Below are 20,751 nucleotides of genomic sequence, written 5' to 3'. Positions count from 1 at the left end.
AGGTTGCAGGTTCCATTCCCAATCAGGTCACATGCCTGGGTCAGAGGCTCAATCCCCAGTAGGGGGAGTGCAGGAGGAAGCCAATTGATGTTTCTCTCTCATTGATGTTTCTATCTCTTTCTCTCTCCCTTCCTCTCTCTGAAATCAATAAAATCATTTTTTTAAAAAGATCTGCACTTCTCTAACAAAAAAAAATTATCACTATCCTAATTAAAATTTAACTTAGATGTCATTCCTATGTAGACATGAGGACAAATGTCAAATCAGGATTATATTTCTAATAAGTATATAATCTAATATGCTCTTAAATGGATGAAATCATACAGCAATGCTCTAACAAACCAACCCACATCACCTGCAGGAAATGTACATTGATCAAAATATTTTTCTAGTTAGGAAGGTTTAAAGTAAATGTAGAACATGACACTCTCTCTTCCTACTCTCCCCATAGTCAACACATTAGTAAGAAATCAGCCCTAACCAGTTTGGCTCAGTGGATAGAGCGTCGGCCTGCGGACTCAAGGGTCCCGGGTTCGATTCTGGTCAAGGGCATGTACCTCGGTTGCGGGCACATCCCCAGTGGGGAGTGTGCAGGAGGCAGCTGATCGATGTTTCTCTCTAACTCTCTATCCTTCTCCTTTCCTCTCTGTAAAAAGTCAATAAAATATATTTAAAAAAAAAAAAAAAAAGAAATCACTGAAAGGCCAGGTGAAAGACCACCTTCCTCCAGGTAAGCAGGCCACATTCATGCTCGGGAGTACTTTGTAAAATTTTGGTGTTTAGAAGCCACTCACCCTTTTCCTTTGAGGCCTTTCTTAAAACACTTGCCAAGTAGAAAACAAAAAAAGGGCAAGGAATGGTAAAGTTCCATCTGTTTGTAATTTATAGCTAAACAAAATGCCAGTGATCCTAGAAGGTCCCAGTGACAAGATACTCCAAGAACACCCCACAGAGCAAAGCCAAGACTCACAGAATTATATCTGTCCCTGTGTCAAGGAAATTATCTCAGTAATTAAAAGAGGTAGATCTTGCACTTTATAGAGTGTATTTCTTACACAATTTAAAAATAAGAGATATGAAAGCTAATTTAAATAGAAATTGAAGTTATTGGATGTATATAAACATTTGAAATGATAAATAATGGCCTCAAATATATAAAATCTAGTGTTAAACACAGCACCTGATTTGTTTAGCTTTAAAAGAACTCTAAATAGTTAACACATAGCTTTGTTTCTGCTAGACTATTTCAGTTATTATAAAATGATGCTTCAAAAGTTTAAAAAAACAAAATTTACTGATATCACTATACTTCTCTATAAATATGCATCAGTATAAATATAAATGCTTGATTATAAACAAATAACAGTTATAGTAAAACAACATCACAATTAAATTTTCAGTCCGAAATAGTGAGCTAGGCACTCATGTTTACCTCCTCTCCTTCCCTAAACCCCCTTAAGATAGAGAATTTTTTTATAGTATAAACTCACAGCCATAAAGAGAACAGGAAGTTGGGCTACAGGAGATCAAGATTTCAACACATTTCTAGAAGCCAGAAAGAGAACCGAAAAGTGGTAACAAATAAAATAGGATGAACGAAGCCACAGCCTAGAGGAAGCTTAGGCAAGCAAGGAGCCAGTCTACCCTGCAAGCCCCTGGAGAACTCTGGAAACACCAAGTAAGTTAGAGGGCTTGAGCAATATTTTGAAAAGAAAACAAGAGGATTAACTGAAAATCCCTAGATGGAGAAATCAAATCCCACCTCACTCCTGTGCAAAGATTACCTGGTAGCCAAACCATTTACCACCCCAGACAACAAGAAGGAATATTTCTCAAAAAAAAAAAATGGAACAAACCATCTGGGACAGCTAGTGGAGAAATTAACACTACAGTACAAAGCCCTCCACACTCTGCAATTTAAGGATCCTAGAATGTACTGGCCAGCTCCCTGCCTACTTAACTTACAGTGGATCAAATAAATAAAGAGCTCACATGTAGCTTTTTCTTCTCTCTTACCCTTAAATTAGAATACTCTTGGATCAAGAAAAAAAAAAAGAATACTCTTGGATCAAATAGACATTGAAGAAAAACCTAAGACCAAAATGAAAAGGGGAAAAATTGACCCTGGAAGAGTGGAAATAATTAAGAAAATAGTAAGGAAAAAATTAAGGAGTGAATTGAAATTTAAGATATGCTTAACAAAACAAATGAAACGTAATAGAGGTGTTAGAGATAATCTTCCAAACCATAAAGACAAAGAGATGCTCAAGATGGAGATGAAAGACCTAACATCTAACCAGCTCAAGAATGAAGTGAGAAAATTATCAAAGAAATAATATAAGAGAATTTCCCAGAACTGAAGAACATGAGTCTTCAAGATGAATGACTCATAGAGTGTCCAAAACGATTGTCAAAATACATACGCCTAAGCAATCACTGTGAAATTTCAGAGCCCCCAAAATAAAAAATAGTAGCAGCAGCAGCAGCAGTAATGTCAGATAATAACAGCAACAAATATTTATACAATACTCAATACTTCCCAAGTACTGCTTTAAAGGCTTTATAAATATTAATTCACTTCATTCTCAAAAAGTTTACAAAGTAAGGGTTATTCTTATGCCCACTTTACAAATCAGGAAAGTAAAGTACATAGTGGTTAAAAAATGTGTCACTATAAACTGACATAATCCCAAAAGCTTCAAGTTTGATTCAAATCACAGAGAAGATAGCACTACAAGTTTGGCAGAATGTGAAAATAACAAGGAATGACAATAGATGAAGATGAAGAACTTTGACACAGTGCTAATTGGAAGTGTTAACTGGTGTACCATGCTTAAAAACCAGTTGGTAATATCTAAAATTATGCATGTGCATACCCTGTAACTTAGCAATTCCACTCATAAAAAAATATATTTACATGTGTACAGAGACATTTATAAGAGTAATCATAGCAGCAAATTCATCACAGCCAAAACCTGGAAGCAATCCAAACGTCTATCAGTAATAGAATTATGTGTATTCTTGCAATGGAATATTATAAACGCAATGTAATTGAACAAATTACAGCTACATACAACTACAGGAATAACTCTCACAAACAAAATGTTGAACCTAAAACACCAAACACAAAGGAATACCTAGTGTGTTGGCTCTCATATATAAAGTTCAAAGTGGGGGAGGGGATAGCAGTATTAGCACTTAGCTATCTCTGGGAAAGGAGGAGGAAGAAGTACTCAGGAGGCATACAAGTGTAGCTTTGGCCACCCCACCCCGATCGGGGGCGGGGCTGGCCAGCCAACCACCCATGGCCCCTCCCCCCAGACAGCTGCGGCCTCTCCCCTGCCCCGACCCTGACCCCGACCCCTGACTGGCCCAGCTCCCAATCGGCCCCCCCACCCCAATCGCGGACAGGGCCAAACAGCCAACCTCCCACATCCCCCCCTCCTAATAGCCGGCCTGATTGGCCCCCATTGGGATGGGCCAGCCAGACCCCACCCATGCATGTTCATGCACTGGGCCTCTAGTAGTTTATATAAGCAAGTACCCTAGCAAATAAGATATTACTGAATGATAACATTATACACATTGAGTCTAGATTTCCTAATAGACATGCATCTAACTTCATTTCTAAATTAGTAAAGGATACTGAAAATGCCCATAGTCAATAAGAATAAGGCCTGGATACAGCAATATGCATAATGCATTAGCAACCTGTAAAGACAGATAGTATGAATTAAGAGAGTAATCTGTTACTTGAATCAAACAGGGTAAAAGTGTAGTTTCACTTAACACAGTAGCAAATGTTCCCCCTCTTACCTTCCAGTTATCAAAAAATTGCATTTTTATAAAAGAACTCTTTAAACACTACAGTTTTCATGGAGGTGATATTTCATGGATAGGATGCCTCAGTAAAAAGGAAATCACTAGAAGGTGTTAGTCAGAGAAAGCACATTTAGATACACAGGTCAGAGAAGTTAATCTAATGATTAATCTATATAAAATCACCAAAAAGAGTATTTGTTGACTGTGATTGTGAGACTACATAGCAACTTTTCAAAATACCTTTCAGTTTAGTCATCCTCACAAGTTTTTAACATAAAAGCAACTCATAATTCTGAATATCCAACCCTTTTAAAACAAAGAAAAATAAATACTGTACATTAAGTTATTCAACAGTACGATAGAGCTATCAAAAAGCCTATTTTTTTTCTTGCACTACACTAAATAGTGTCCAGAATAAATGGACACCGATAGAAAAATGATAGAAATTCAGAATTACCAGCTAAGCAATAAATTCAACATGTTGCATGATTCAGTAGTATATAACTTCTAAAATTCAATGCATCTTATTACTACAGTTGGGCATTAAAATAACTAAGGTAAATTGATGTTTTCTAAGTGAAAATTAATTGACAGATATAGACTATTCCCTATTAGTATCTATTCCCAAAAGCATGGCTTCCTTAAGCTTCATACTCAATAGTAAAGCTAATAAAATATTTCAGAGATGAGATGTCAGGTTGCTTTAAAACTTACCTTTTTCTTAGTTGACATTTCTTTTAAACAACAACAGTACAAAACCACTGCAGGTATGTAAACCAGCAAGTCAGCAATTAACACTAAAACAAGAGACACAAGCAAATTATTTTAATTGTGAGACCATCAGGAGCTATAATGATGTATTTATCGTCTCCCTCCCTCTATCCTTGAGTGTGAATTCTATTAACCCACAGTTCCTACCCACTCTGCACAAGTCCCTCACATGTGAGCCCTTTCCATTCCCTTTACCTTTGCCATTTTTTTCTTTAATTCCTCACCTGAGGAGAGAGAAAGATCAATTGGCGACCTCTCCTACGCCCCAACTGGGACTGAACCCACAACTTAGGTTATGTGCCCTGACCAGGAATCGAACCAAGACCTTTTGGTGTATGAGACAACACTCCAATCAACTGCCACACTGACCAGGGCCTCTGCCAAATTTCAATTAATACGGTACCACACTCTTTTAATTTTCTCTAAAATATTCACACATTGAATCAATTAGGTGTATCCAAAATAAATTCTCTCTTGGCTCTGACTTGAACTTAAAAATTAAGAATACTCAATGCCCTAGCCCCGTGGTTGGCAAACCGCGGCTCGCGAGCCACATACAGCTCTTTGGCCCCTTGAGTGTGGCTCTTCCACAAAATACCACGTGCAGGCGCGCATGTACAGTGCGACTGAAACTTCGTGGTTGAGCCGCGGTTTGCTGACCACTGCCCAGCCAGTTTGGCTCAGTGGATAGAGTGTCAGACTGCAGACTGAAGTGTCCCGGGTTTAATTCCCCTCAAGGGCACCTGCCTGGGTTGCGGGCTAGATCCCCAGTAGGGGGCATGCAGGAGGCAGCCAATCAATGTCTCCCTCTCATCATTGATGTTTCTATCTCTCCCTCCCACTTCCTCTCTGAAATCAATAAAGTATATATTTTTTTAAAAATTAAGAATACTCAAAGCAAGCAGAGACAACCTTGTTTTCTTGTTTTGTTTTGTTTTGTTTTACTATCTGTATACTCCAAATTTTCTCCTGTGAAGAATACCTCAAATGTGGCAATCAATGCATAGGAGAATCTTTTTAGAAGATTATTTAAAAATACATTAACTTCAGCCCTAGAGTAGTCGGTTTGGCTCAGTGGATAGAGCGTCGGCCTGTGGACTGAAGGGTCACCGGTTCGATTCCACTCAAAAGCACGTACCTTGGGTTGCAGGTTCCCCGGCCCTGGTCAGGGTGCATGCAAGGGGCAACCAATCTATGTATCTCTGTGTGTAATCTATTTTCTGCTCCAGATGCCACGTTTAAGATGACACTGACAGACTGCAAGTAGCACAACCAGAGGCCTCAAGACCGTAATCGCATTCAGCAAACAGGTCATCTAAGAAATGACTAAAGGATCTGAGGATGTCGAACCTCCTCAGGGAAAAGGTGACTTCAAATGTCTTTAGGGTATTAAGTATACAAAGGACCAGTCTTGTTCTATGTAGCCCAAGCATATCAAACTTAAAGGCTAATACAGGCTAAATAAACAAGGCATGTGGCCCATGGGCCATGAGTTTGACATGCTTGATGTAGCCCAAGGAAATGGAACCTAAAATACCTAGTGGAAGTTCAATAGAAGAAGGGCATTTTCAATGATTGGGGCTCTCTGAAAACAAAATAGTCTCTAAAGAGAGTGAGTTCCCTGCAGGCATAGGTATTGGTTCAGACGCTAAATAGTCATGTGGTGAGTATGTAGTTCAGAGAGAACTAAAGCATTGTGGAGAAAGGGGAATGGTGTGGGAAAGGAAAAGACAGGCAAAACAGATATCTCTTGGGCCTGAGATTCCATGCCTGGATGAACAGTAAAGAGAACTCTATCAAACTTAGACTAATTGAGGAAAAGGTCCAGGCTAGCATCCTATATAATAAAAGCCTAATATGCTAAGGGTCTGGTCCTCCAGTCGTCCATTCAAACAATCAAAGCATAATATGCTAATGATATGCTAAGGCCGCTCAACCGCTCACTATGACGTGCACTGACCACCAGGCAGCAGACACTCCAACTGGTAGGTTAGCTTGCCGCTGGGGTCCGGATGATCAGAACTGAGCGATGGGCCGGATACGCCCTGGAGCCCTCCCATGGTCCCTCCCTGGCTGGCCAACCTCCCACGTCCCTCCCTGGCCTTGATTGTGCACTGGTGGGGTCCATCTGCCTGGCCTGCGCCATCTCGCAATCTGGGACCTCTCGGGGGACATCGGAGAGCCGGTTTTGGCTCAATCCCGCTCAAACCAGGAGCTGCCCCCTGGTGGTCAGTGCGCTCCCACAGGGGGAGCACTGCTTAGCGAGAAGAGGGGCTCATGGTTGGTGAGTGCAGCATCAATGGTAGGAACCTCTCCCGCCTCCGCAGCAGCACTAAGGATTTCCAGAAAGCGGGCCTAAGCCGTCAGTCAGACATCCCCCGAGGGCTCCTGGACTGTGAGAGGACGCAGGCCGGGCTGAGGGACCCCCCTGCCCGAGTGCACGAATTTCATGCACTGGGCCTCTAGTTAAAGTATAAATCATGTAAAGCTTTTAGAACAGCACACAATAAATGCTCAACAAACATCTGTCGAGTGGATTAATTTAGCAACAATGGACAGCAAAACAATGAATGAGATATGACTGTAAAGTTTACTTTAAGAAAAAGTCTAAAGGGATTTGGAATTAGGATATTAACGCAACAACCTAAACAACTAAAACTTCAATTTATAGTTATCAGACCTAAAGTGAGCTATTAATCTCACTTACCTGTGCCTCAGTTTCTTCACCTTAAAATAAGTATAATAATAGCATTTACCTCATTGGGTATTCAAATTATTAAGTAGAATAATCAATGTAAAGCTCCCAGAATTATTCCTTTCTACTCTTTTCTCTTTTAGCTCACAAATATATTTTGAAATCTACATATATATGCATATGTGTAGTTGTACAATTTTAAAAGTAAGTAGGAATAATAACAGAACCTTTGACCAGTTCAAAAAATGTTTGAAAGTCAAATTTTGCACTCAATACGTATTGTTCTTTTACCTGTTGCACGCATGAAGAGCTTGTGTGCCTGACTCTCATATCCACGTGAGGTATGGAGAGCAATCCAGTCTGGATTTATAACCTTTGCCCTGCAAATCAAAGCATATATATATATATGCACTGCATTCCCCATCATTTTTAGCAATAAGGATATCTGAGGACATATGAATCTATTTTGAGAAGTGGTCGCTGCTCTTATAAAGTGATCAAGTCAAGGCTGATACGTGAGTCTTTTTATTTAATCATGTGAAATGGGCTTAAGCTAAAAAACAGAGTCTGCCTTGCTTATCTCCCAATGAAACCTTGTAACATGGGTAAGAACCCTGCCTTGGCAATTCTTCCAGTGTAAAAACAATCTGATGTGTGACATTTCACTTATTAAGCACATCTATAATAATAAAAGTATAATATGCTAATTAGACTGGACAGCCAAACGACCTTCCAAACTCATTCCGGACATCATTCTGGACATCATTCCAGACGAAGCCACAGCAGTGGGGGCTGAGGCAGAGGTGGTTAGGGGTGATCAGGCTGGCAGGCAAGCAGTTAGGGGTGATCAGGCTGGCATGTGAGTGGTTAGGGGTGAAAAGGCAGGCAGAGGAGTAGTTAGGGGTGGTCAGGCAGGCAGGCGAGTGGTTAGGGGCAATCAGACAGGCAGGCAGAGTGGTTAGGGGTGATCAAGCAGGTAGGCAAGTGGTTAGGGGCGATCAGGCAGGGAGGCGAGTGGTTAAGAGCAATGAGACAGGCAGGCAGAGTGGTTAGGGGCCATCAGGCAGGAAAGCAGGTGAGCAGTTAGGAGCCAGAGGTCCCAGATTGTGAAAGGGATGTCCCCCGAGGGGTCCCAGATTGTGAGAGGGTGCAGGCCAGGCTGAGGAACCTCTCCCCTCCCCCCTCCCCTGCACAAATTTTGTGCACCAGGTCTCTAATATTTTATAAAGAACAATATGCTAGTATTGACCAGAGGATCATCCTATATAATAAAAGGCTAATATGCAAATTGACAGAATGGTGGAATGACTGGTCTCTATGACACACACTGACCACCAAGGGGCAGACACTCAATGCAGGAGCTGCCCCTGGTGGTCACTGCACTCCCACAGGGAGATCACTGCTCAGCCAGAAGCCGGGCTCACGTCTGGCGAGCACAGCAACAGTGGCGGGAGCCTCTCCTGCCTCCATGACAGCACTAAGGATGTCCAACTGATGGCATTCCCCATCAGCCGGACATCCCCTGAGGGCTCCCAGACTGCGAGAGGGCACAGGCTGGGCTGAGGGACTCCCCCCAACCCCAAGTGCATGAATTTCGTGCACCGGGCCTCTAGTGTTTTATAATTTATAATCTTTTCAGTTATCATAACAATCAGCTATAATAAATATCTATTAATCACAAATCATTGCATAAAACTAAACATAATTGTTAAAGATAAATTAAGTTTCAATTATATTACATTACCCTGAACACTGCAAAATATAACTGATTATCATGTAGTTTTGGAACTCATTTTTAATCCAGGAAACTAATTTTTACAAAATAGGAAATAGTAAAACAAATAATTTGAAATTTGGAAGATACTGTGAAATTCCTCAAATTTCTGCTGACACACTTCAAGTGTGAAATGGAATAGCACTACAGAGTAGAACTGGGTCTCCACCAAACCGAAGTTCCTAATCTTCAACAAACCACTCCATTTCTGTAAAAGAAGGAATTCCAATCCTGATCTTAAATCACAAGTGAAACAATACAGTAATTCTAGTTTCTAACTTGACAGATTAGTCAGAATACCATATTTTTCATATACTTCAGGCCATTCCAGAAAAAAAGCTTTCCTATGCACAACTCACCATATTAGACATATTTCTCAGTTGTCCATGCATAATTGGTAACCACTCCACTTCAAAACAAAACTAATTTTCACCTTTCTTTCTAGCCTGTCCTCCAAAGGAATTATAAAAATGTTCAAAGTGATAGTTAACTTTCTTACAACCTGACTGTAAAGAAAGGTATAGTGCTTTCTTTACAAACATAATACAATAGTAGCTACAATCTCTCCTCTATTCAACAAAGCCAGATACTACTGTTTCTACTAAATCTGCTAAGGACATAAATATTTAGTTACATTAAGGAAGAAAAACTTACACATATGCACATAAAAGACTATGATAAGCTGTAAGAGGTGGATAATCCAATCCCCAATATAGTAAATTGTTATCACTGCTGTTAAAATACCTAAAAAAAAAAGAAAAAGAAAAAGCATCAATTAATCAATATTCAGAACATAGGTTATATTTAACATCTTGTCTCATTTAATTTAATTAAAATGAAAAGATATGTCAGATAAATTAAAACATTTTTATCTAAACTTTCTTGTCTTTTACCCTTCTAGCATGATTTTCCTTTTAAATATCTTCAAAGAATCTAATTTAAATATCTTTAAATAATATAATCAAGTTAAAATTGCCCATACCATTGTTTGATTGGTAAATTAAAAGTGATTTCTTGCCAGTGTCTCTGAGCTTCATAATCACCAAACATAGGGGGTTTTCCAGCACCTAAGATGAAAAGTAAAAAGAGCAAAACAACAATATACTTTAGTACGTCAGAGATTTTTATTTCCCTATGAAAAATTTCTAAATTATAGAGGCAGTGTAGGTGGAAGAAAAGAACACAAGTTACCAAAAGAGCCAGCCAGATGAGGTCTGAATTCTAGCACTGCTAGCACACTGAGTGACTGTGTGACCGCAGGCAAATTCCTCAACCTCCCTAACCTCAGCATACAGGATCAACACTACCTCCATAGAGGGCCATTGGAATAAAGAAGACAACAGAGAGAAAAAGCACCGGAGAGTACCGGGCACACAGTAAACATTCAATAACTATTGTTAACGTTAGCTATTAATGTTAATTAGTTATTAATTAGCTCATAATACTAATTATAATATATCCAAGTTTTTTATTTCATGAGACTATCACATACTGTCCAATAAGTATCATTAAATAATAATAATAATAAATATCTGTATTTGAAAGAGGGCTTTTACAAACTAAATATAAATAACTTAAGGGTAAGTATAGAACCAAGAACAGACACAGATTGCAAAGACATTAGTTAGGTCAAAGCTTTTCTGTCAGATGAGTTACATAGAAACTGGTGCTGCCGAAACCGGTTTGGCTCAGTGGATAGAGCATCGGCCTGCGGACTGAAAGGTCCCAGGTTCGATTCCGGTCAAGGGCATGTACCTGGGTTGCGGGCACATCCCCAGTGGGGAGTGTGCAGGAGGCAGCTGGTCGATGTTGCTCTCTCATCAATGTTTCTAACTCTCCTTCTCTCTCCTTTCCTCTCTGTAAAAACTCAATAAAAAAATATATTAAAAAAAAAAAGAAACTGGTGCTTTATAGCTTGTTTTTTTTAATTTCAAAATTGCAAATAGAGTGATAGTGGATCTTTAATAACTAACAATTGATAGTGCCTACTACATGCCAATACAACAGTGAACTAAGTTATCACCCCCACTTTACAGCTGGAAAAACAGCGGTGATGAAACAGCAGCAATGGTCACCCAGGTATTCAGTAGCAGAGTCTGGATCTGAACTCAAGAAGACTGGCTCCATAATCCAGGCTCTTAGCTCCTACTCTGCTAAGTAGGTTATTAACCTTAAATCATTTAAAATGACATAGAGAGCCCACCCAGCATGGTCAGTGGTTTAGCATCGACCAATGAACAGGAGGTCATGGTTGGATATGCCCGGGTTGCAGGCTCGATCCCCAGTGTGCGGTGTGCAGGAGGCAGCCGATCAATAATTCTCTCTCATCATTGATGTTTCTCTCTCCCTCTCCCTTCCTCTCTGAAATCAATAAAAAAAATTAAAAAAATGACATATAGTTCCACTTAGTAAATAGTAAACACCCACAATTTAACTAGCAGTTGACCATAAAATTGTGACAAAGCCCAAAGAGATATAGTCTAGTCATAGATTTTTTTTAATCAGCAAGTGAAAATCAAATACAGTCATTACTCCCTAGGGAAGGTGTGCCTTGTTGGAGAATGATATATTACTGCTCTCTGAAATCCAACCCAGATTTTGTCCAGCTTTGAAACACTACATTAAGTAGAATTTTCTGCATCTAATGGCTATATTATACCAATACTCTTTAAATGCTAGTATCTCTACCCAAGGAGAGATTCCACTATGGGATAATCATGGGAAAAGCAGATTAACATCTCCAAAGCATATGCTTTGAGTGACTGTCACAAGGACCCGCAGTACATAGACACATGTACGTACAAACACACACGCGCACACACACGCACATACACACGTGCGAGAGCGCCTCTGTCTCTCAGAAAGTACTGTATCTTGTCCATTTTTGTATTCTCAAAAGATCGGAGTTTCTGCCCTACCTGGTTTGGCTCAGTGGATAGAGCGTTGGCCTGCAGACTAAAAGGTCCTAGGTTCGATTCCAATCAAGGGCACGTAACCTCAGTTGCAGACAGGACCCAGGTGGAAGGCAACCCATCACATCAATGTTTCTCTCTCTCCCTCCCCTTCACTCTCTCTAAAAATCAATGGAAAAATATCCTCCGGTGAGAATTAATTTAAAAAAAATAAGATTTCAGTTCCTGCCCTAGCTGGTTTGGCTCAGTGGATAGAGCACTGGCCTTCGGACTGAAGGGTCCCAGGTTCGATTCCGGTCAAGGGCACATGCCTGGGTTGCGGGCTCTATCTCCAGGAGGGGGCGTACTCTGTAAAAAATTAATAAAATATATTTAAAAAAATAAAAAGATTCCAGTTCCTGATTTTCCACTTACTCAATGTGCAACATTAAGCAATTTGTGATGGCAGACCAATTAATCATGCCTCGGCTACTTTGCCCATATATTGGTTCTTGCCCAAAAACATCTTTAAGTTACTGTCTGACACTGAAATTCTAAGCCTCTGTTCGTGCTGCCTATCCCCTACTCATACATCAACTTATATCCAACCTTCAAAAATCATCTTAAGTTCCAAATTCTCCATGAACTCTTCCCTTATAAATTAAAAACATATTGATCATTAATTATTGCCTTCTCAATACTTACATTTTCAGTATCATATGACTATACTATTTCCTAATTGCTACCCAAATAAGACTTTTAATTTGTATGATTTTCTAGAGTTCAAAGGAAATATACTGGTAGGCAGATAGTACATACTTTCAATAAAAACTGCCTCAATCAACTGAGGGGGAGAATAACGTACACTTTTTTAAAGGGTCAAATAATTCCCCATTGAATTAATTTTTTGCTGGTGTATTTTATAGAAGTGAGTGTGTTCTCCTGTTTTTCAGAAATACAGCCATTGTCTATAGGGGAAAAGAGTTGATTTTTTTGTTTGTTTTGTTTTTATTTGCTTATTTGTGGTCCACCGGGATAGTAAAAGTCAGAGAGAATCTAAAGGAATTTCTTATACCTGAAAAAAATCCAGCTTTCTAGATTTTCTGAAATTGCTCTAGTCTAGACTGGGGTCAATGTGGAAGAATTTATTACCATTCTCTAATAAATAAAAGAATGGATAATGACTCTCTTTAGGGTTGAGAAACAAGTTTCTATCCAGAGTCTGACCTACTTCAATAAATTCAGCTGACACTGGCTATGAAATTAGTACTTAAGTTTTTAAAACGGCTAAAGTGCCCTTAAAGCAACCCAGGAGGACAACCCAACTGTACCTATGGGAGCTTCACTTGGGAAGGGCAGAAAAGATTCCTTCCATTGTGATTAATTCCACAAATTCATTTACATGAGATTCAGAATTACATAAAGAAAAAACACTAATGTATATTACAAAGCTTCAATTTTGTCTCATTCTTAGGAAAATGGGCTTAAGCAACACTTAAATATTCATTTTATAAACTGCTGAATCATTCAAAACAATTTTAGAATTAAAACAAAACACACAAGTAGTTTCTTTAAAAACAATACATACTACTTGCCTTTACATTGAAATTTTAAACATTCCAAGAGAAGAAAATTTGGCTAAAATTTTCCAGAATAAAATCCCCTTTTATATGTTCGTGGTGAGTAAAAAGAAACATTACAAATAGTAAGAAATAAGCTGAGAAAAACTAACCAACTAAACAGAGCACAGACATACTTCAACAATAATTAATATTTTGCAAACAAAATGATTCTTTATAACTTTCTCTTTCTAAACAGCCAATGGAGCTTTGGAAAAAAGATTATTAAAATTGGTTCAAGTGCTGCTATTTGTTCTAAAAACATTGGTAACATTTTAGATCAAAGTATAGAGGAAATATAAAACTCTACAAACAATACTAAAATCAGAATTTGTCTCCTCTCCAAGACTTGTTCAAAATCAACAAGCAAAAATAAATAAAAGCAGCAAGCAATATTTATTCAATATGTTTGGGTCTATAAACACTAATTATATAAGCAGCACTTATGTAAAGGGTATATTGTAAATATGTAAGGGGTATACATTTTTTAAAAAACTTAAATTACAATGTACATAAGAGTTTCCCTACCCAATACGTACATTTCCAAAAAAGAAGTATAAACTAATACTAAGCTTCTCCATTCCTGTGTTTCCTAATTACAGTCTGAAAACAAGATAAACAATAAGCAAACTAAAATAAGCATGTTAAAAACAAATTATAGCCCCCCCCAAAAAAAAAGTATTGTATTTAATAAAGGGGGAAAAATCTTAGTACGACCACAGATGTCATACTTACTTATTAATTCTCCCAGCCTCCCATGATACAGAAGTTATTCACATGTGAATGCTAAAGGGACTGATTGGGCGCGAGCCTACGGCAAGCACAGTGCGACCGGGATCAGCGGGAACAGCAGGTAGGAGCTGCAGGCGGTGTTGGACTGCGGGCTTCAGCCCAATCCCTGCAGGGCACCCAGAGGGGCCCCACCCATACACGAATTCATGCACCGGGCCTCTAGTATTCTTTATAATAAAGGGGAGAATCACCACCTACGAATATTCTAATGTGTAAGAACACTACTTTTCTTATATAGTAATCCAAAAGTAATCTTGTTCTACTGACTTTCTTGTGAGACAATTTAAGAGCATAGATGCTAAAATCTAACAATATACATTTAAAAAAAAAACAAGGTTATATTAATTTCCCCCAGTATCCAAAGGTAGAGCATTCCTATGAAAACTTTCATAAGCTGAAATGGTTTAAAGCGAAGCGTATCTATCCCCCACTTTCCAAAAGTTCATGTTACCCCACTTTCCTTTTATAAAAGACCTACATTAGTATGGTAAACACCTTTTTTGGTAAAAGCAAAAATCTTCAGATTTCTTTCAGATAGCGAATACAGGTGCTAATATGCAAATAGCATTATTCTAGGAATGCAAGGTTGGTTCAATGCTAGACAGAACAAAAACATACTCAACCACGAATGGAAAGCACCCATTAAAATTAGGAACAAGATAAAGATGCCTGAATCATTACTCTATTCAATACTGTAATAAGGTCTTAAAAATAAAAAAATAAGATATTAAAAGTATTAAGTAGTAGAAAGTAAGAAATAAAACTGTCATTAGTTCCAGATCATTTAAGGTTTTTTTACATAGAAAGATCCTTCAGATAAATTATTAGAATAATAAGAGTTTAGAAATCTGCCAAACATAAGAAGTCAACCACAGATTATATTCCAACAACAAGCATTTAGAAAAGCAACTTTTAAAAAGATAGTATCTGCAATGGTGAGGAAAAAAATATATATGATACCTAGGAACACATCTAAGAAAGGGTATGCAAGACATTTATTTATTTAGAGAGAGGAGAAGGGTGAGGGAGAAAGACAGAAAGACACATTGATTTTTTGTTTCACTTATTTATGCATTCACTGGTTGCTTCTTATATATGCCCTGACCGGAGATTGAACCTATAACCTTGCCATGGAGGGACGAGGCTCTAACAAACTGAGCTATCCGGCCAGGGCCAGGATGTATAAGACTCTCACAAAAAAAAATTATAAAATTTTATTATTGAAAAGCATTAAAGAAGACTTAAATAAATGGAGAAACATACCATCTTAATGAATTAGAAGCCCCACTATGCTAATGATTGCCAAATCCCCCCTACATTAAACGAAAGTATTGAAGAATGTAATTCCAGTCAAAATCCCAACAGGGTTTTTCACTGGATTTGACAATCTGATTTTTAAAAAGATATATATGTGTATATTAGCTTTCTATTGCTGTATAACCATTAATACAAACTTAGCAGCTTAAAACAATGTTCTTTTATAATTTCACAGTTCTGTAGGTCAGATGTCTGTGTGGACTTAACTCAGTTCTCTGCTCAGGGTCTCACAAGACCAAAATAATGCATCAACCAGTCTGGACTCTTATCTGAAGGGGGCGGGGAAAGAATCCACTTCCAAGCTCATTCAGGCTCTCAGCATCATTCAATTCCTTTCAGTTACGGATATGAAGTTCCCTTGCTGGCTGCCAGCTGGGGGCTCCTCTCTGCAACTTAGAGGGCCCTCGTATTCCTTTTCACGTGACTCTCTCCACTGTCAAACCAGCAAGCGTCTAGTTCTTATGCTTTCAGTCTCTCTAGAGTTCCCTTCTGCCACTAGCTGGAGAAAGTTCTCGGCTTTTAAGGGCTGATGTGATTACATTGTGCATGCCTAGATAATCCAATGCAGTCTCCCTATCATAAAGGCTACTATGTCATGTAAAAAACATAATCACTCCCAAGTGAGAACTCATCACGTCCACAGGTTCTGGGGATTAGGGCAGGATATCTTGGAAGAAGGGGGGGCATTTTTAGGAAATCTGCCTATTATAATAAGAAAGAGCAAAGCCCAGAACATTTAAGACCCTCCTAAAGTAGAACTACCAGGAGGGAGGACAGGCCTCACAACATATCAAGACTTAATGTAAAATTACAATAAGAAGACACCGCAGTGCCAGAACCAGTTTGGCTCAGTGAATAGAGCGTCGGCCTGCGGACTCAAGGGGCCTGGGTTCGATTCCAGTCAAGGGCATGTACCTTGGTTGCAGGCACATCCCCAGTGGGGGTCGTGCAGAAGGCAGTTGATCGATGTTTCTCTCTCATCGATGTTTCTAACTCTCTATCCCTCTCCCTTCCTCTCTGTAAAAAATCAATAAAATATATTTTAAAACAAAAAAGAAGACACCGCAGTATTGAAACAACCAATGGACCAAAATGGAGAAACAGACCCCATGCATATATGAAAAACTAATACAGAACTGGTAATGCAAATTAGTGGGAAAGGATAGGCTAGTCAATGCATGAGTTGGAACAACTGATTATACATATGAAAAAATTTTTTAAACATTATACACAAAATTCAATTCTAAGGAGATAAATAAGAAAGATAAATCTTAAAACTTTTTGTTTGTTTTTTAATATATTTTTATTGATTTCAGAGAGGAAGGGAGAGGCTCAAGAGAAACATCAATGATGAGAGAGAATCATTGATCGGCTGCCTCCTGCATGCCCCACACTGGGGATCGAGCCCACAACCCGGGCATGTGACGTGACCTGGAATGGAACTGTGACCTCCTGGTACATAGGTCGACACTCAACCACTGAGCCACACTGGCCAGGCAAATCTTAAAACTTTTAGAAGAAAATTTTAGGAAAATATCTTTGTGATCTTCCTAGGAGTAGAGAAGGATTTCTTAAAGATACAAAAAAAGTAAAGCACAGATCACTCAGTCTCTCTCTAATTCTCCCTTCCTCTCTGAAATCAATAAAATAACATTTTTTTAAGAAAAGAACAAATCATAAAGGAAAAAGACTGATAAATTTCATTACCTTAAATCAAAAACTCCTGTACAGCAAAGGTAATATAGTCAATAATATTGTAACAACTATGTATGATGTCAGGTGGGTACTACACTTATCAGGAAAATCACTTTGTAAGTTATATAAATGTCTAACCACTATACTGTCCACCTGAAACTAATACAATATTGAATGTCAACTGTAATTGGAACATTTAAAAGTAAATAAATAGAAATTTCATTGAAAACCTAAAAAAAAATAAAAAACTTCTGTTCATCAAAAGACATCTTACAGTGTGAAAACATAAGCCATAAACTAGAAGATATTTGCAACTTGTACAAAGGTTAGCTTCCAGAATATAAAAACACATAAGGAAAAAAAAACAACAAAAATATAGACTATATACAAGAATAAAATCTAATAGAAATGTACAGATGACATAGCAAATATCACAGAAAACACAAAAGGCTAATAAACACAAAAATATACTCAATCTTTCAGAAATGAATTAAATTCAAATTAAATAAATTTAGCAATGAAGGAAACTCAAATTAAAACTACAATAAATATCATTTCATACACTGCAGCCTAGCAGACATTCAAAAATTTAATGCTACCAAATGTGAAAGATGTGAAGTCACTGGAATCCTCCCACTTGGAAATTGCCTCAATATCAGAAAGGCTTAGAATGGATGACCTAGATCAAATTTGCTCTGGGAATTGGCATAAATATTTTCTAGTTCATCCTTTGCCCTTGCTTTGCTCTACATCTAAGGTTAGGTGTGAGCTTAGAGAGAAACAAGACAAAAAGGACCTGCCTATTTTGGTTCTAGCCAAAAAAAAAAAAAGGAGTCCTGCAACTGGCCCAGACTAGTTCACTAGAAAGCTGCACTGGAGTATGAAGTTGGAGCCTAACTCTGTGACCAGCTGAAGATGGATTTATACGTTCTTATGCCCCCGCACAAATTCCACCTCTCAAAATTCATCTTTATTTACATGACTAAAATGTACCCAAATCCAACTCATCCTTCAAATCTGAACTCAATCATCACCTCCAAGAAGTCTTCTCTAATGCATCCTGATCATCTACCTCTATTACCTTTGTACCTCACAGACTTCTATTCTACGTTATAATTATCATGTTGTGTTGTGTGACCACTTATCTACAAAAATGTGGGCCCTGTGAGTATTGGATATTCATCCTGTATTTCTAGAACTTAGCAAAGTGCCGGGAACATGAGAAGTGCTAAATACATACTCACAGGGTTAAATTTAATCCCATCTCAATCGCCTGGTCCACACTCCGTCAATTCTCCCTCCCTTTCTCTCACATGACTCCCAATCTTCTCCACTCATCTCTTCCTTTCAATCTAATAACATGCCTTCTCTACCCTAAAACAAATGAACCAACAATAAAAACCTCCACAGATAAAAGCCCCCTTGAAGTAATAGCTCATCTCTGTCTTCAAAGTCTAGTACATCAAAGTTTCTCATTTTGTCATCCCCCCAGTTAGAATACATTTTTGTTTTCTCAGGTCACAAAGGCCATGCCTCTATTTAGCTCTTATATAAATTCTTTTTATTAGAATTACATGATTAAATGTATTTTCTTGACCACACCAATAAAACCTGAAATTCTTCTCTATCCCATTCAGGAAACTATAAGCTATCACCAAAAATCAGATAAACAAACGAAAACTCTTCAAAGGAATATTTACCAATTTTTTAAACAGTAAAAATGTGTTACCTGAATAAGAATTAAGAGATACTGTCCACCGTACTGTTAGTCCTATTAAGACCACAGTTGTCATCAAGTACCATTTCTCCATGTTTCTTCAAATGTAGGGAGGGGAAAAACGGGACCAGTGCCAGAATACTTTTAACACGCTGTCAGTCACTTCTCTTCTTGATCAGAGAATGTTATCAATTCCTTGGAATTAGGAGTTGGAGAGGATTTTAAGTGATGTTTCGTTTCCAAACAAATACTGATTTTTTTATGTCTATGAAGAAGTAGCCTGCGGGGGAGGAAAAAAGGATACCAAGATTTAGCTGAGCATAGTACCTGTGACAATGAACTCATTAAACCAAACAGGAAGATGAAGAATTGGGTGATGGAGGTGGGGGCATGAAGGATAGGGGGTAGTTTTAAGTTCTTATGCCTTAGCCCTCTAATTAGGAAATATACCCCAAAAGGTAGCTCTCCCTGTTAAATGGGACTCAATACATCTAAAGATAAAGTAAGGATCTGCCCTTACAAGCAAATATTTCTGAGTGAAAAAAACAACAAAAGAGGCATGTTGATAGTAGAACATTCAGGTCTATCTAGAGCAGCGGTTCTCAACTTGGGGGTCGAAAGACCCTTTCACAGGGGTTGCTTAAGACCATCGGAAAACACATATATAATTACATATTGTTTTTGTGATTAATCACTATGCTTTAATTATGTTCAATTGTAACAATGAAATTGGGGGTCACCACAACATGAGGAACTGTATTAAAGGGTCGCGGCATGAGGAAGGTTGAGAACCACTGGGCTAGGCTGATGTTGGGTAGTTTGGGGTATTAAATGTATTTTCAACTTACAATATTTTTAACTTAACTTAGAATGGGTTCAACAATGAATGTAATCTCATCCCATAGGAGGAGGTCCTATATTTTTTTAATATATTTTTATTGATTTCAGAAAGGAAGGTAGATGGAGAGAAACATCAGTGATGAGAATCATTGATCAGCTGTCTCCTGAACGCCCCCAACATGTGCCCTTGACCAGAATCGAACCGGGACCCTTCAGTCCATAGCCCCACGCTCTATCCACTGAGCCAAACCGGCTAGGGCAGTCCTATATTTGCAGAATGGCGATCTTCACGTGTAAAATGGAGAGGTCCCTAGTTTTCCTGAGCCTTTAATGGTTAAAGATGTTATGTGAGACTCTTCTCCTTGAAGAGTAAAAAGGGTCCTTTATTACTTGCAAAATACAATAACTTTCTAAACCATCCACTGGGCCAGGAAGTTGCCACGCTGGCGGCTCAGTTTTCGGTCCTGCTTTGCACTAAGAGCGCGTCTGGGCTTACGAAAAGCCGGCCGTCCACTTTCCAAGGAGGAATTTGTTCCTTTCAGTCTGCAAGGTCCTTCCCCCAAGGTGCACACAACACCCAGGGAGTGCTGCTATCGCGGGTGAGCACGTCTTGCAAAAGGGACCCCTCCTGACGTCCCGCCCCCCCATCCCCCGTCTTTCTCCAGCGGGCCAGGCTCTCAGGACCACAGGAGCAGGGGGCCACGCCGCTCTAGCCAAGGGGTCCCACCACTGTCACCGGGTCCACACCTACCCACCCCCACGCCCAAGCGCGCCTGCAGGCTGGGCTGCGAGGCCTGGAAGCCCCCTTCTCAGTGAAC

At 38.9% G+C, this 20,751-nt stretch overlaps 1 protein-coding gene across 2 annotated transcripts in view; it reads right to left on the bottom strand.

Moving 5' to 3' along the window:
- Positions 1-19,373, bottom strand: part of ALG6 (ALG6, alpha-1,3-glucosyltransferase) — a 34,398-nt gene extending 15,025 nt beyond the window's left edge. Inside the window, exons 1-7 of one of the 2 annotated variants that reach the window (XM_006773227.1) lie at positions 19,106-19,373; positions 10,045-10,129; positions 9,717-9,806; positions 7,580-7,668; positions 4,537-4,619; positions 3,647-3,711; positions 795-980 (exon numbers count right to left, since the gene is read on the bottom strand). In XM_006773227.1, coding sequence (XP_006773290.1) covers positions 795-980; positions 3,647-3,711; positions 4,537-4,619; positions 7,580-7,668; positions 9,717-9,806; positions 10,045-10,129; positions 19,106-19,187 — 680 coding nt within the window. In that variant the 5' untranslated portion in view covers positions 19,188-19,373. Of the gene's footprint in view, positions 1-794; positions 981-3,646; positions 3,712-4,536; positions 4,620-7,579; positions 7,669-9,716; positions 9,807-10,044; positions 10,130-10,253; positions 10,366-19,105 lie in introns of those variants that run through there. The other variant, XM_015570160.1, reaches the window with a different exon arrangement.
- Between the last annotated feature and the right edge of the window lie 1,378 nt (positions 19,374-20,751).

The sequence above is a fragment of the Myotis davidii genome, unplaced genomic scaffold (assembly GCF_000327345.1).
Source record: "Myotis davidii unplaced genomic scaffold, ASM32734v1 scaffold205, whole genome shotgun sequence".
In the NCBI taxonomy this organism is placed as follows: domain Eukaryota; kingdom Metazoa; phylum Chordata; class Mammalia; order Chiroptera; family Vespertilionidae; genus Myotis; species Myotis davidii.
The sequence above is the reverse complement of the archived record's forward strand: the minus strand, read 5'-3'. Positions and strand labels throughout refer to the sequence as shown.